At 39.9% G+C, this 14,232-nt stretch overlaps 1 protein-coding gene across 12 annotated transcripts in view; it reads right to left on the bottom strand.

Annotated features, from left to right (window-relative positions):
• Positions 1-10,407, bottom strand: part of LOC101713368 (zinc finger protein 33B) — a 40,727-nt gene extending 30,320 nt beyond the window's left edge. For 8 of the 12 annotated variants that reach the window (XR_015451136.1, XR_001182891.3, XR_015451137.1 and 5 more), the window contains exons 1-4: positions 10,246-10,406; positions 9,034-9,080; positions 2,885-3,020; positions 2,544-2,639 (exon numbers count right to left, since the gene is read on the bottom strand). Coding sequence is in view for 9 of the 12 variants with exons in the window: in XM_013069004.3 (XP_012924458.1) it covers positions 2,544-2,639; positions 2,885-3,020; positions 9,034-9,042 (241 nt within the window). In the remaining 3 variants the exon portion in view is untranslated. Of the gene's footprint in view, positions 1-2,543; positions 2,640-2,884; positions 3,021-9,033; positions 9,081-10,067 lie in introns of all 12 variants that reach the window. The other 4 variants (XM_087210756.1, XM_004874080.4, XM_087210757.1 and 1 more) reach the window with 2 other exon arrangements.
• Between the last annotated feature and the right edge of the window lie 3,825 nt (positions 10,408-14,232).

Genomic DNA, 14,232 nt, shown 5'->3' with positions numbered 1-14,232 from the left:
CAGTAATCCCAGCACTCTGAGAGGCTGAGACTAGAAAATCAAAAATGTGGGCCAGGGATTTAGCTCAGTGGTTCTGGTGCCTGCCTTGCAAGCGCAAGGTCCTGAGTTCCATGTCTGGTACCAAAAAAGAAAAAGAAAGAAAATCAAAAATGTGAGCCCAGCCTGGGCAACTGAGTGACTTCATGTGACCCTATTCAAAACAAAGAATTATAGCTCAATGCAAAAGCCCTGGGTTCAATATCTAGTACGGGAAGAAAAAAAAGGTACATGTGCAACTTATTACAGTTTACTAAACTTTCATATGAAATGTAACAAACATAATTCCATTTAGAGGTCTTTACCCTTCCCCACTTTTTAAATATAACTGCCTCAAGTACTTCCTCTGCAATACACAGCATCAAATCATCTGATGTTGCAAATTGTGCTCCAACCCTCAACTATGATTTCAAAAAGTCATGAGGAGGATGTTCTATTACATTTACCCTCACTTTTGCCAACTTCCAATTTCTAAAGGTCCAAGTCTTTTTTTATTTGCTTTCTATTTAGAGAACTTCCTCCAGCCATTTTTTAGAGGTGGCTCACCAGCCACATTTTCTCCTCATTTTCTTCTGATAATGCTTCCCTACATGCCGCTGCCAATCCCTACAGGCAATGTATTAATTATGATTGATGAATTGTGACTAATGATTAAAATCTAATCATCATGTGCCTTCAGCATGGATTTCATTGGAATTCTCTGATTTGGCATTAGTTCAAGTTCCAGATGTGTAATTTTATGTCTTTGGCTAAATTTGGGGAGTTTTCAGCCATTATTTCCTCAAATACTTTACCTCTTCCCCCTCTGTTACAACTGTTAGCTCTTTTCTTATTCCCCTCTTTCCACACATTGAGGGAATAAAACTTGTTACTTCTATGCCTTCAATTCAGTCTAGGTCACCATAGTCATTTCCACGGAGAAATACAGTTGTCCCCTAATTAACTCTCATGGCCTTATGTCCTCCCAATATTTTCCTTACAGAATCAAAAGAGAACTTAAATACATATCATGCACTGATGTGCTAAAAATTCTCCAACATAAACACTATAATGCAGAGTGCCCTTATGCTTCATAATTAAAGGGATAAACAAATGATACTGAAATTACATAAAGCACAAATAAACTCAAGTTATTTAACAATGCTTATGGTGCGCTTGTCTTTTGGACTATAACTTTCTGACATCATCAGGTGCTCCTCTTCCCTAAACTACCCCCGTCAGCCACTGTGACTGCTTCTGTTATTCCTCAAATACACCAACCACATTCCTGCCCACAGCTTAGCAACTGCTGTTAACCTTGTTGAACAGAGGCAAAATCTTCATGGATCACACAATCATTTCATTCAAGCTTCTACTCCAATGTTGATTTCATTAAGGTCTCCCCTGACTACTCTCAAAGTAGCACACTCATCTAAATTTGCTTTACTTTGATAGTCTTTATCATGCAGAACTTTTAATATACCACAAATATCTTTATGTTTTCAGCACTACTACTATGCTGTGGCTTATATCTAGACGTTCCCCTAAAGCCTCATGCAGTCACACGTGGAGCTTTTCAGAGGTGTGTGATGCTGGGATTAAGTGTGTAATGCTGGGATTAAAACTGTATGAGGGCCAGGGATTTAGCTCAGTGTTTCTGGCGCCTGCCTCCCAAGAGCAAGGTCCCCAGCTCAATCTCCAGTCCAAAAAAAAAAAAAAGAGTGTATGATTACTAAATCAATCCACTGATTGGTCTGACACAGTTCTGGGTGTGGATAATGTGAAGGCCTACCTTGGTGTGAGTCCTCTTCACCCTAAAGGTGGGTAACCTGGACAGACTATAAAGAATAGACAGAGGGCTATTGCTTATTGTTTGTCAATAGCTGCCTCTGCCTGCTACACCATGAGTTGTTTCTCCTCTGTGATGCTCCTATGCCATGCCACCCTCCCTTGGAGCCAGCCAACTATGGACTGAAACCTCTACAAATTGTGCCACAAAATAAATTGTGTCTACAAAATTGTGATGCAAAATAAACCTTTCCTCCTTTAACTTTGTGTGTCAGGTATTTTGTCTCAGCAACAAGAAAAAAGTAACTAAGACATTCTATAAATGTATTTAGGGGTTTTCTTACCACTATATTCTCAGCTCTTAAAAAATGCCTGGCACATAGCAAGAACTCAAATATTATTTGAGTCAAGAAATGAGTGTATGAAAGAATGTCTGACAACAAAAAGCAGAGAGAACAATGGAGGTAAAGTGGGAAACTGAGATGGCTCTGAGGAATGTGGAGCAGCCAAGAAAAACGAGCAAAAATTGGACTACTGGCAGGTGTAAAAATGAAAAATACTTTAAATAAATCTAAAAGTATTTGACAGTGGCATTAGAAGGTTGGGTTTAGAAATCAGTAAGGGTTAGGTCCTCCAATGAGATACTCTTGAAAAACATTTCAGGGTAGCCAGCCCTTGAATTAACTTCAGGTAAATAATGACTGTGCTGATGTTCATATGTGCAGTACAGATGAACTCACCTGAGAAGCTCTGCCTTGAGAATTCTTCCTCCAATATCCATGGCTCTTCTCCTTGCTCCAGCCTGAAGATCAATTCTGGCTTTGTCACACAATACCCTGTTAAAGGAACACGATTAAGGACTTGGGCTGTTATGACTTCTGATGGAGGGGATCCACAATGCCACTGGAACACCTCACTAGAGAGGGGAACAAAAATGTCTTCTGGTGCACAAAAGTAACCAATTGACACTCTATGATTTCTGACACAGAATCTCAAATAACTACATTGCACAATGCCCACATGCTTCACAATGAAAGGGATAAACAAATGCTACTAGAATCACATAACACAAACCACTTACCCACGGAGACCAGGTGGTTGTAGTTCTCCAGCATCACATCTCTATACAGGGACTTCTGGCTTGTGTCTAGGTGCTGCCACTCCTCCTGGGTGAAGCCTACAGTCACATCTGTAAATGATACTGATCCCTGGGATTTCTGTTCAATCAGAAATGTATAGCATTAGGTGACATGGAAAAAGATATACTGTATAACACTAATCCATATTGTGATTATTTACGGTTTTGAAAATTGTTTACAGAACTTTTTGGCACATACTTCAGCGGGAAAGGGAACTAACTGGAATACTCTGCTATTGCATTAAGGTATTAATTCATGCAAAAAAAAAATTAGCAGTCCCCATAGTGTGTGTACAACTATTACAGTTGTTATAAATAGATCAATAAAAATCTTTCATTTCAGGAATATGTGCTGTCAAAAAGAAATATATAGTAGTATGTTGCACATGCTAAAATGAAACTACACACAATATAGACAAATGATACAAATAAAGAGCAAAATTAGTTCTACTTTGAACTTCAATGAGGAAGTTGGCTGATGATAATACTGTACTGTGTTCCATCAAGGATAGAACCATGGCACAAGCAAAGGCAGGGACCCTCTCACACACTCAAGTAACCAGCAACATAGCAAGAAGCACAGGAAGACAGGAGGATATGGCCTAGCACTGCTATGAGAAAAGAGGCCAGGGAAGCACTCAGGAAACTCATTATGGACTGGGTTTAAACAAACATTAATACTTACAAATTACATAAATAAACTGCCAATACATTTATTATGCATTACGGGCCAGGGATTTAGTTCAGTGGTTCCGCTGCTTGCCTGGCAAGCGCAAGGACCCGAGTTCGATCCCTGGTACCAAAAAAAAACAAAACAAACAAACAAAAAAAGAAAATTCACATTTATTATGCATTTCAACTTCTCATTTGGATTTTAAAGTGCAGAAACACAGCCTAACATTTTATTTCATTGCAATATATATTCCAGGATCTAACCATTCAACTAAGAGACAATAATTAGGATGTGTAGAAAATGGAAGGATTTTGAAACTACTATGATGGTGAAATCTGTAAAGTACACAGATGATAGGTAATTGGGTTGTTTGGACATCCTCTCAAATGCATAGCTCTATTTTAGGGATCACTGCTGTGTAAAAAAAGGAGGGCAGAGAAGAGATGTGAGCACCTACCGAAATAATGTGACCAGGTTTTTATTTATAGAACCTATTCTCTTGAGAAAGGTCAGAGACAACTAAAGGAAAAAACACCATCACTGAGGCAAAGTACTGTAGCAGAAACTGGGATGCAAACACAGCACTGACAAAAAGGAGTGGTCATCAACTTACAGGGCAGAAAAGAAATGTTCCTCAGGCAACACATGTGAACAAGCCCAGAGACACTAGACTGGAGTGATATTTTAGCAAGACAGGGCTTATATGAGCTAGATCTGAAGCATAATACTGGAGCATTAGAATGAAAACAAGTATTTGAGAGACATTAACAATTTGCAAGAGTTGATTCATCAAAAGTTAATTGGAATGGGCCAGGGATTTAGCTCAGTTGTTCTGGCGCCTGCCTCGCAAGGTCCCGAGTTCGATCCCCAGTACCAAAAAAACCACAAAAAACAAAAACAAAGAGGTAATTGGAGGCTTTCAGAGGACTCAGGAGAGAAAATACAAATAAAATCTAAGAGAAAAATCATCTTATGCCTCGCTTAGAGAGAGAACACAATACGAAGATCATAAGGAATTTTCTGAAATGTAGAAATTAAAATAAGAATAGTTCTTAAAAGCAACAGATATCATATGATCATATGAAAACATAGAAAAGTATGATTTTAAAAATGCTTGACAAACTGGAAAGGAAAGGAATTTCCTCAATGTGATAAAGGATTCCTATAAATGGTTACATCAAACACCACATTTACACTAAAATATGGAAAGTACTTAACTTAAAAACTAGGACTAACATAAGGATACTTTCTATGCCTAATTCTAGTCAACATTTTTCTAAAGTTCTTAGAGCAGTAATATAATTATGTACACAGAAAATCCAAATAAAAGCATATTGTAGGATGTGGTTACTAGTTCGGTATAACAAATCTTAGGTATTTCTATCAGCAAAACAGAAAATTAAATTTTGAGAGGTATAATTAATAATAGCATGAAAAATAAAACATTTATTTAGAGAGATTTAACATATTCCAAAATGGGAAGGCACAATATGAGAAATATATCAGTTCTACCCATGCTGTTGTACAGATTCACAGCAATCTCAAATTACCAGCAGATACCCTGATGGCCATTAGACAAGCTAATGATAAAACATGTGGAAATCCAAAGGATTTCAAATAGACGAGGCAATCTTGAAGAAAATCTAAGCCAGAAGAAATACTGTCATATATCAAGTATTATAATCAACGTGCCAAAAATCAATGTTCAACACAGGCACAAGAATTTTCAAAAGTAGCAATGGAGGGCCAGAGATTTAGCTCAGTGATTATGCTGCCTGCCTCGCAAGTGCAAGGTCCTGAGTTCGATCCCCGGTACCAAAAAAAAAAGTAGCAATGGAACAGAGCCCAAAACAGAGACACGCATGTGTTGCCACTTGATTCATGACAAGGAATGAACAATCACTTGATAAATGGTGCTAGTGCAATTATAATTCATATTTATTTCTATGATAAGGATCAGCAGGCATTCACCTTGACAAGTTTATAGATCTAAACTTGCAAAGTTAAAGCAATAAAATTTTACCTCATGACAAAGATCTCTTAAAACATAAATTAACTATACTACATTAAAGTTAGCAATCTATCAAAGCATAGAGAATAAAAATGCAATTCACATACTGAGATAATACATATGACAAAGAACTTATTCCTAGCATGAAAAGAAATTTATACAAAGAAATATCTCATTTATTCTTTGCATCAAAAGAATTAATGTGAACAAAAAAGGTATGCTATCTCAACAGCAAAACATAAAGCAAACATTTCAATAGAAATATGGAAGTCAGAAGACACTCCAGCAAAACTCCAGCAAGCAATCTGTAAATTTGAAAACCAAAATGGTACATTTTATAATGCTAAATAAAAAGCCACAGAAAAATCTAAATTCTGTAAAAAATATTCTAAAATGAAAGTATCTTCCAGATGAAGGCTGAAAAATGTTCCACAATAAACACAGACAACAAGAAAAGCTGCAGCTCTTTTAGCTCAAAGAAACTGATACTGGATGGGAGATCAAAAGGAATGTAGAGGGCCAGGGATTTAGCTCAGGGGTTCCACCAGGTGCAAGGACCAGAGTTCGATCCCCAGTACCCCAAAAAAAGGAATGTAGAAAACTAAAGAAAACTTTTTGGACTCTACCATATCTCCTATAAGTATAGTACAGTGTGTCACAGCACGAGCAATGAGGACTAGATGAGAATGACTGGCGTCAAATTGTTCTCAGACTCTTACATTGTTTGTGAAGTGATAAATTACTAATTTAAAATAGACAAAAATGTTAATGTACATTATAATATCTGGAATGAACACTAAAAAATACAAAATAAGGCTGGGGATTTAGCTCAGTGGTTCTGGCCCCTGCTCTGCAAGCACAAGGACCCTGTACCAAAAAAAAAAAAAATACAAAATAGTAAACTAAAAATCTACATAAGATAATAAAAATATAATAAAGTGCCCATCAATAGGAGAATGGATAAATAAGTTCTAATGTCTTCACGCAGCAGAATACTATGTAGCACCAGAAAAAAGAACTTTCTGGTGCTACATAGTAATACAAGAACCCTCATATATACTGAAAGAAAGACACCTGCTGTAAGACTGCTCACAATGATTCAATGCACTTGAGTTCGGAAGTAGGCAATATCAACCAATAATGACAGAACCCATGTTAGGGGACTGGATTGGATAGGTCATGAAGGAACCTTGAGGGGTGGTGGGAACATTCATATCTTGACCTGGCTGATGGCTGCTAGGCTGGACACATGTGCTTAACCCAAAAGAAGAGTACATCACTATGATGAATGAGCTTTACATGTTTCACCATATGAATGATATGCCTCAGGAAAAAAACTGACTCCAAACAGGAGGGAAACAGCACATGTGAAATATTAAACAAATATGTGATGACCACAGCAACGAACTCCTGGTAAATCCATAGCCAGCAGGGCTATAGAACAGTGCAACTGATGGCTTCTGAAAGGAATGAAGTTTGAAACTGTGATATCTCATCTTTACTGCGGGACTAGAAAGTGCCTCTTAGGGCTGAGAATGTAGCTCAATGGTAAAGCACATCCTAGCATGTATGAGGCCCTGGGATTAAAAAAAAAAAAATTTAAGAGCTTGAAGATGTACCATGGAAAAATTACCATGCCTAGATGTTTTCAGAATTAAAGTATGGCCGCTATTAAGTAAAATGACAATTCATGTAATTTAAATATTCTACAACATAAAAAAGTGTCTGTTAACTATCACAAACTTAATAGCAAACAAAGCATTGTTCAAGAACAGTTCACATTTAACTTTAATGTAAATATTCTAAGTAAAACATTGACAAATTTGACTCATTACAATCTATTAAGAGAGTAATTAATCGCTGGGCATGGTGGCTCACGCCTGTGATCCCTGCACTCAGGAGGCTGAGGCAGGAGAATTGCAGCGAGTTTGAGGCCAGCCTTGGCCACATAGTGAGTTCAAGGTCAGCCTGAACTACATAGCAAGACCCTGTCTAAAAAAAAAAAACACCAAAGAAGTCCCTAAGATGGCTCAGCACCCTAGATATCTAGGGGTTCAGTGGGATATCTAGAGATTCAGTGGGAGACACCTACAACAGAGGTGTGTCTGGACTTTAAATTCAGAAAGCTTAACTCTATCAGCCCTTTTCTTTGCTGTGGATTCTTCTGGGTGCTTCTGACCCATATGCAGTCCATTTCTGTCACCCCAGCACCTTTTTTGGTCTGGGTTATACCTTTGTTGGCACAGACTGGCCCTGAGCACAACTTCCCATGATCTTCAATAAACACAGCTGTTTGCTACCTACTACTGGGTGTGTGCTTAGCAATTCTTTCCTTGTCATACAGAAGAACCTGGACTATTACTGGCCCAATCAACTGTAACAGAAGGGTGCTCTCTCGCTCCTCCCTTGATATCACTCTCTGCTTCCCACCTCCATGCCATGAGGTTGTTTCTCCTCTGCCATGCCCCTCCCCAATACTGCCCTGCTTTGGAGCACACAGACTATGGACTGAAACTTCGACAAATTATGAGCCAAAACAAGCCCTTCCTTCTTTAAGCTGTGGGTGTCAGGTACTATGTCTGTGCAATGAGAAAGTGACTGTGACTGAGAAGCTAAAAAATATTTACCAGACAAATGAACTGTGAACTGTCTTCTGCACAACCTGTATACACTGCCTAGCTAAAATGAAATAGTTATGGAGAGTTTTTGATACAGGTATGCAGGCTATTGCTTCCTCTCAATGGTGCAGATTATACGCTAGGATCAAACAAGATGATCCAAAAACTGACACTACTTGAACCATGTCTCTAACTCTTTCAGTATTACTGAAGAATAGTTTAAGGCAGTGATGGCGAACTTTTTAGAGACTGAGCGCCCAAACAGCAACCCCAAACCCACTTGTTCATCACAAAGCTCCAACACTGCAATTAAACCTGAAAATCCGATGCTCAGCTGCTGGGGCAACGCTAGAGTGAGGTGGGTGATGTGACCACTGCAGGGATGCATGCCATAGGTTCACCATTACTGGTTTAAGGTAACACTCACATTCATCTGGGGCTACCACTGGAAGATTATTACAGATGTGTCCCTATGTTATGAACAAAAAGGTATTTTCCAGGAAGTCTTTTGTCTTCAAAGGAATCAGTCCTCTGTATGGAACACACAGTGTTATTCCTTTCTCCAAAAGTGGACAGAAATATTTGAGACATATTTGCAGCTCATGAGTGACTCTAAAACCATTTGATCAGTGTATGGCAACATGCCAACTTGATACTCCCACAGATCGATTACTTCATATTTTTGTGAAGTTTGATTTTTATGTATATCTAATTTCTAACAACATACTGACTCTTACAAATCTCACAGAGTCCATTAAAGAATAACATGGGGAATGAGTAAATAACTTACCTTGCTCATTTTGTGCTATTCTTTGAAAGACGTAGACAATTCTTAAGCTACAAATGGGTTAGAAGAAAGATAGGGTGATGAATGATCTGTCCTGCCTAGCAGACACCCCCCCACACACACATAAAATGCTCTCTGTAGGAGAATGTCCCTGTCCTTTTGACACTTCGGGATGATAAGAGGGAATGGTGAAAAATCACTTGATATGGCTCTATTATAATCATGTAGCTCTTGAGTACAACATTTTTCACTGGGTAAATGTGAATATGTCCTAAGGCTTTTAATAGTTTAAATGATGCTTACAAATACATATCTATAACAAAAATACTGGTCATACAAGTTAACAATACTTTCTAATGATGGAACAAGTAGTGAAGAACATTACTTCACTAAAATTGTTGTTTAAAAAAAATACTGAGGGGCCAGGGATTTAGCCTGCCTTGCAAGCGCAAGATCCAGAGTTCGATCCCCGGTATCAGAAAAAAAAATAAAATAAAATAAAAAAATAAAAAAATATTCAGGGCTAACGATCGATTTTCTCACTATTACTTCTGTTGGTTAGTGAATACACAAAAGGCCACAAAAAGTACTCCATCAAGAAAAAAGTTTTAGTACCTTTACATTGTGTTGTTTCTAAAAAGTATGTTTCATAAGAAACGTCCTTTGATGCACGTGAAAAAGTTGTACTGGTTTGAGAATCAAGGGGTCAGAAATTAAGTCTCCACCACTAACAAACTGAGATCCTGAAAAGGTCACTGGCCTTCAAACATAATTTTTTCTTCCACCAAATAAAAATAGATAATTCTTGGAAGCTCCTTGCTGAGCGCTAGAGCAATCAGGTTGGGAAACAGTCACAAAAGTCTAGACCGGCCTGACCACCCGCCTCGAGGCCACACCCCGGAAGCCTGTAGCTCAGGTGTCTCCCACCAGCACCGCCCCTCCCAAGGTACAGAGCGCCGGATCGTGGACGCACGCTCTTACGGTCCCCTGCCGCACCCACCACCTCCTCGCTAAGGCACACTGGCGCATGCGCTCACTTGTTCTTCCTGAGGCCCCACAGACCCGCCCAGAGATAAGAGCGCAGTCAGCTCGGCGTTGGGACTGGACGGGTCCTGTCCCAGCCTCACATCCAGACAAAGATGCTGCCGTCCTGGGGCCCGTAGGCTCCTCCACACTTCTGAGCACTGGCCCCTCGCCTAGCTCTTTGGCACTCACCCGTCGACCACGGGTCGTGTAGTAGAGCCCGGAAGAGCCGCAGCTGGGTGACCCAGCACCGCCTCCCATCAGGGTCCTGTTGAAAACAAGGGAAAACGGGGGTGGCCGGCTGCATGAGGCATGCGCAGAACCCGCGCAGGGTTGGCCACCGGCCGCAAAACTTCCTTTCCCGTGAGGCCCCGCTCCCCACTCTGGGGATTTGCGCCGCAAGGTTCTGAAGGTTATAGCTGCTGGCGGTTTGTACGGGCGGCTATCTGTGCTGTTTAGATACCGAGCTGTCGGGTGAGGAAGCTGCCGGCCAAGTTTAAACACCTTTTAAACCGACAAATCCGGTCATACTCTTCATCTGACGCCCTCTGTGAGTCTATCAGGAAAAAACAGATGTGAGGACAAAAATCACTAGATACAGGGACGTGGTAGTAAATAGACATGACCCAAAAGAACATAAATTTCAGATGTTCCTCCATGTTAAAGTTGGTTGAATAAATAGAGCCTTTCATAGAAAGATTATTCTTTGACACAATTTCATTTAAAATCTCAACTTTTAAATATATTTTTCTCGTTGTTAGTGAATTGTGTACGTTACAAAAGCATTCTTGAGTTCATCTGGAATAAGAACACCTAAATTAACAGTATGTTTTACAACCGAGAAACGCCTTACGAATATCTATAGTATTGCTTGGTATTAGTCAGCTTTCTGTTGCTAGGACAAAATACCTGACAACCAATAGAGGTTTATTTGGCGCATAGTGTCCTAGGGTTCCAGCCATGGTTGGTTGATTCTAGAGAAACGACGCAGAAGGGGGTTGTAGAGCAAAGTTGCTCAAGTCATGGTGGCTAGGAAGCAGAATATAGGGGAAGAGATATATCCTCCAAGGGAACACCCTCAATGACCCACCTCCTCCATCCAGGCCCCACATCCTAAGGCATACTTAGCTATGAACATCAGTGAGTTAGTCCACTGACGAATAAAGCTCCCCCTGATCCAATCATCTCTCCAGGAGCCTTTTCATCCTGTCAAGTTGACAAGATTAACCTGCATGTGCTCCATTCAAAATAGTTTAGTAAGGGATTCCTGGAAGTATTTTTTAAATATAATAAATATAGCATTTTTAAAAAATGAAGGAAGCCTTCCTTTATTTCCTTATAGTTTTCTTTTGGTTTGGGGGAAATATATAACATCTAGGACCTCAAAGGAGGTCTCTGTTGCCTCAGTTTTTTCTTATCTGTGGTCACACTTTCCTCTTTCTTTGTATCTTGTCGTTTGTTGTTGTTATTATTGAAAACTGGGCCTATGGATCCTCCATAGGGGCATACTGCTGTTTGCCTGCTTGTTTGATGATTTTTATGAGCTATTAAAATGAAGTCCATTTCCCTTGCAGGGTTCATTTGGTTCCTTCTGCATCACTTGCCTAGCATGCTCAAGACCCTGGGATTGATTCCCAGGGCTGCGTAGAGGGGCAGAAAATGAAGATTAGGGGTTTTGGCAATGAAAGAAGCTGGTAGTTCTATAAGGGAAACAAGCTAAACCATAACCAACATTTGCAGTTTGCCTAGATTATCAATGTTTTGTTTTGTTTTTTGTTTTTTGAGACAGAGTCTCCTTCTGTAATTCAGCTGGCCTTAAACTCACTATGCAGCCTCGGTTGGCCTCAAACTCGTGGCAATTCTCCTGCCTCATACACCACCACACCAGCCTGGTTTAGATATCAGTGTTTCTAACAAGGCCACTTCCCTGGGAGGGAAACTTCCTTAGGTAAGGCAAAGGATTTGACCTTGTGGTCTCTCATTCTCTCTGGCTCCCTGCCCTCTGGCTAAGTGTGCATGTCCCTGATGGCTCTCTTCTTATCTTTGACCCTTTGAAGTGTGCTGCCCTCTTCTCTCTGAGACATGTGTTACAATTTAGATCTAAAATGTCTCCCAAATGTCTCATATGTTTGAAGGGTGACTGGATCATGGTGACTGGATACTCATCAGTGAATTCATCTAGTGATAGGTTCAGTTATTATGCCGTTTGGAGATGGGGACTGGTTGGAGGTGAGTCCTTGGGGGTATGACTTGGAAGAGTATATTCTTGTCCCTGGCTCCTCCTCTGTCTCTTTCCTGGCTGCCAGGTGTTGAGAAGGTTTTCCTCTACCAGGCCTCTCTGTCATCCTGTTTCTACCTTGGAGCCAGCTGACTATGGACTAAACCCTCAAAACAGCTGTGAGCTAAAATAAACTACTGCTTTATGTTGTGGGCATCAGATACAGATATTTGTTCCCATCACGGGAAAGTGGCTAAAACCGTAAGTAATAGAGATTGCATCTGTTACTTCATTGTGCCTTATTGTGGGGCCTCCTCTGTGTCTCAACTGACTGACACACTGACGCCTAAGTCTACTTCTCCCAATCAGGACTCTCCTAGGGTGGTTGTCTTAGTAGGAGTAAACTGGACGCAGGTTAAACAAGAGCCTTAAGGAAATGTTCCAGTACACATTTTCCGTGTGAGAGAAACTTAGTCATGTTTTCAGACCCTTAAAACATTGGGCTATACACCAGGATATAGAAAGGCAAACAAGTTGGGGCCGGGCTGGAGGGTACAATGCAGCCACTCTCAGGAGAGAGACCTCCATGCCACATTGAGGGGGAGGAGGGTGTAGCTCAGTAGTAAAGTACAGGTTTAGCATGTGTAAGTATCTAGGTTGGATGCTCGATACCATAAACACCAAATTAGATGGAACTAAAAGTACAAAGTCCACACTATGTCCATTGTTTATTATTTATTTTTATGTCCACTGTTTGAAATGATGACTTTAACAAATTCTTATCTTTGGTCTATTTCTATGCTTTTTTGAAGCCAAGCACCAAACTTTTTAAATACTTTTATAACAATTTTTATTTCCAAAACAGTTCCTGGATATTCTCCAAGGTTATTTAGAGGATGTTAAATTGTGTTGTCAAGTAAAACAAAACTGAACTCTTCATCCAACATTTATATAGAAATTTTGATGAAAATTGTGTTAAATTTTATAGTCTTCCCTAAAAGTAAGTGAGGCCAGGAGAAAGAAGGAAATTAGGCAGATAAGGCACATGTTCTGAATAGTTAACCTGAGTGAACTAAAAGTCAGGGTTTAAGTGTGTTGAAATGCAAAGGGTCCAAATAATTAACTTGAATAAACTATCAGAGCCTCATTGGAAGGCAAAGGACAAAGAACAGGTCCCTAAGTAAACTGGAAAAAGCCTTGAAGAACTGAAATGCAGACAAGTCAGCCTGCTTTCTGGACCTCAAAGGCCTGGCAGCAACTAGCAGCATCTCTGTGTTCTGTCACAGTCACTTGTACCAGAAACTGTATAAAAGCCCCTGGACTTAAACATTTGAGGTGTCCACCTTTTGGAACCTCTCCCTGACTTGGGGGGGGGGTGTTTAAATTTTCCCTAATAAATATGCCTTCCATCATTCCCTACCCCAATCTTTGTTGCCTTAGAACAAGGACCCAGAGCAGGAAGAAGCTGGTTACATAAGGATAAATTCAAAAATTAAATTTTCCCTCTTGGAAGGGAAATTTTCTCACTTTTGATAGTTTTCATTGTCAATCTGATTAGCTTGGGAGATGCCTAGAAGATTAGTAAGGTACACTTCTGGGTGTGTCTGGGTGGGTCATGGCAGCATGACCTGGGGGACTATATCTGGTCTCTAGCCCCTTTCTATCTGACTCTTCTCTAGTTCTCTGCATCCAGGCTGCCATCAAGTATGCAGCTTTCCTCTGACAGGCCCATTTGCCATGAGGTTTCTGCGTTGGACCCCACTGACCATGATTTAAACTTCTGAAACCATGAACCAAAATAATAAACCTCTCCTCTCTTAAATTGTAGGTGTTGAGTATTTTGTCCCAGGGACAAAAGCTGACCAATATACCTTTTCTTTCCTTAAAACTTGAGTAAATGTGTAACTCTAAAACTTGTAAGTCTAATTCTTTGAGATTTAGTAAATCTTTTTTAAAAGTAA

This window comes from Heterocephalus glaber, unplaced genomic scaffold, assembly GCF_053883595.1.
Source record: "Heterocephalus glaber isolate CG9 unplaced genomic scaffold, H.glaber_assembly_v1.0 deba00001195, whole genome shotgun sequence".
In the NCBI taxonomy this organism is placed as follows: Eukaryota; Metazoa; Chordata; class Mammalia; order Rodentia; family Bathyergidae; genus Heterocephalus; species Heterocephalus glaber.
This window is presented reverse-complemented; position numbering and strand designations above follow the sequence as displayed.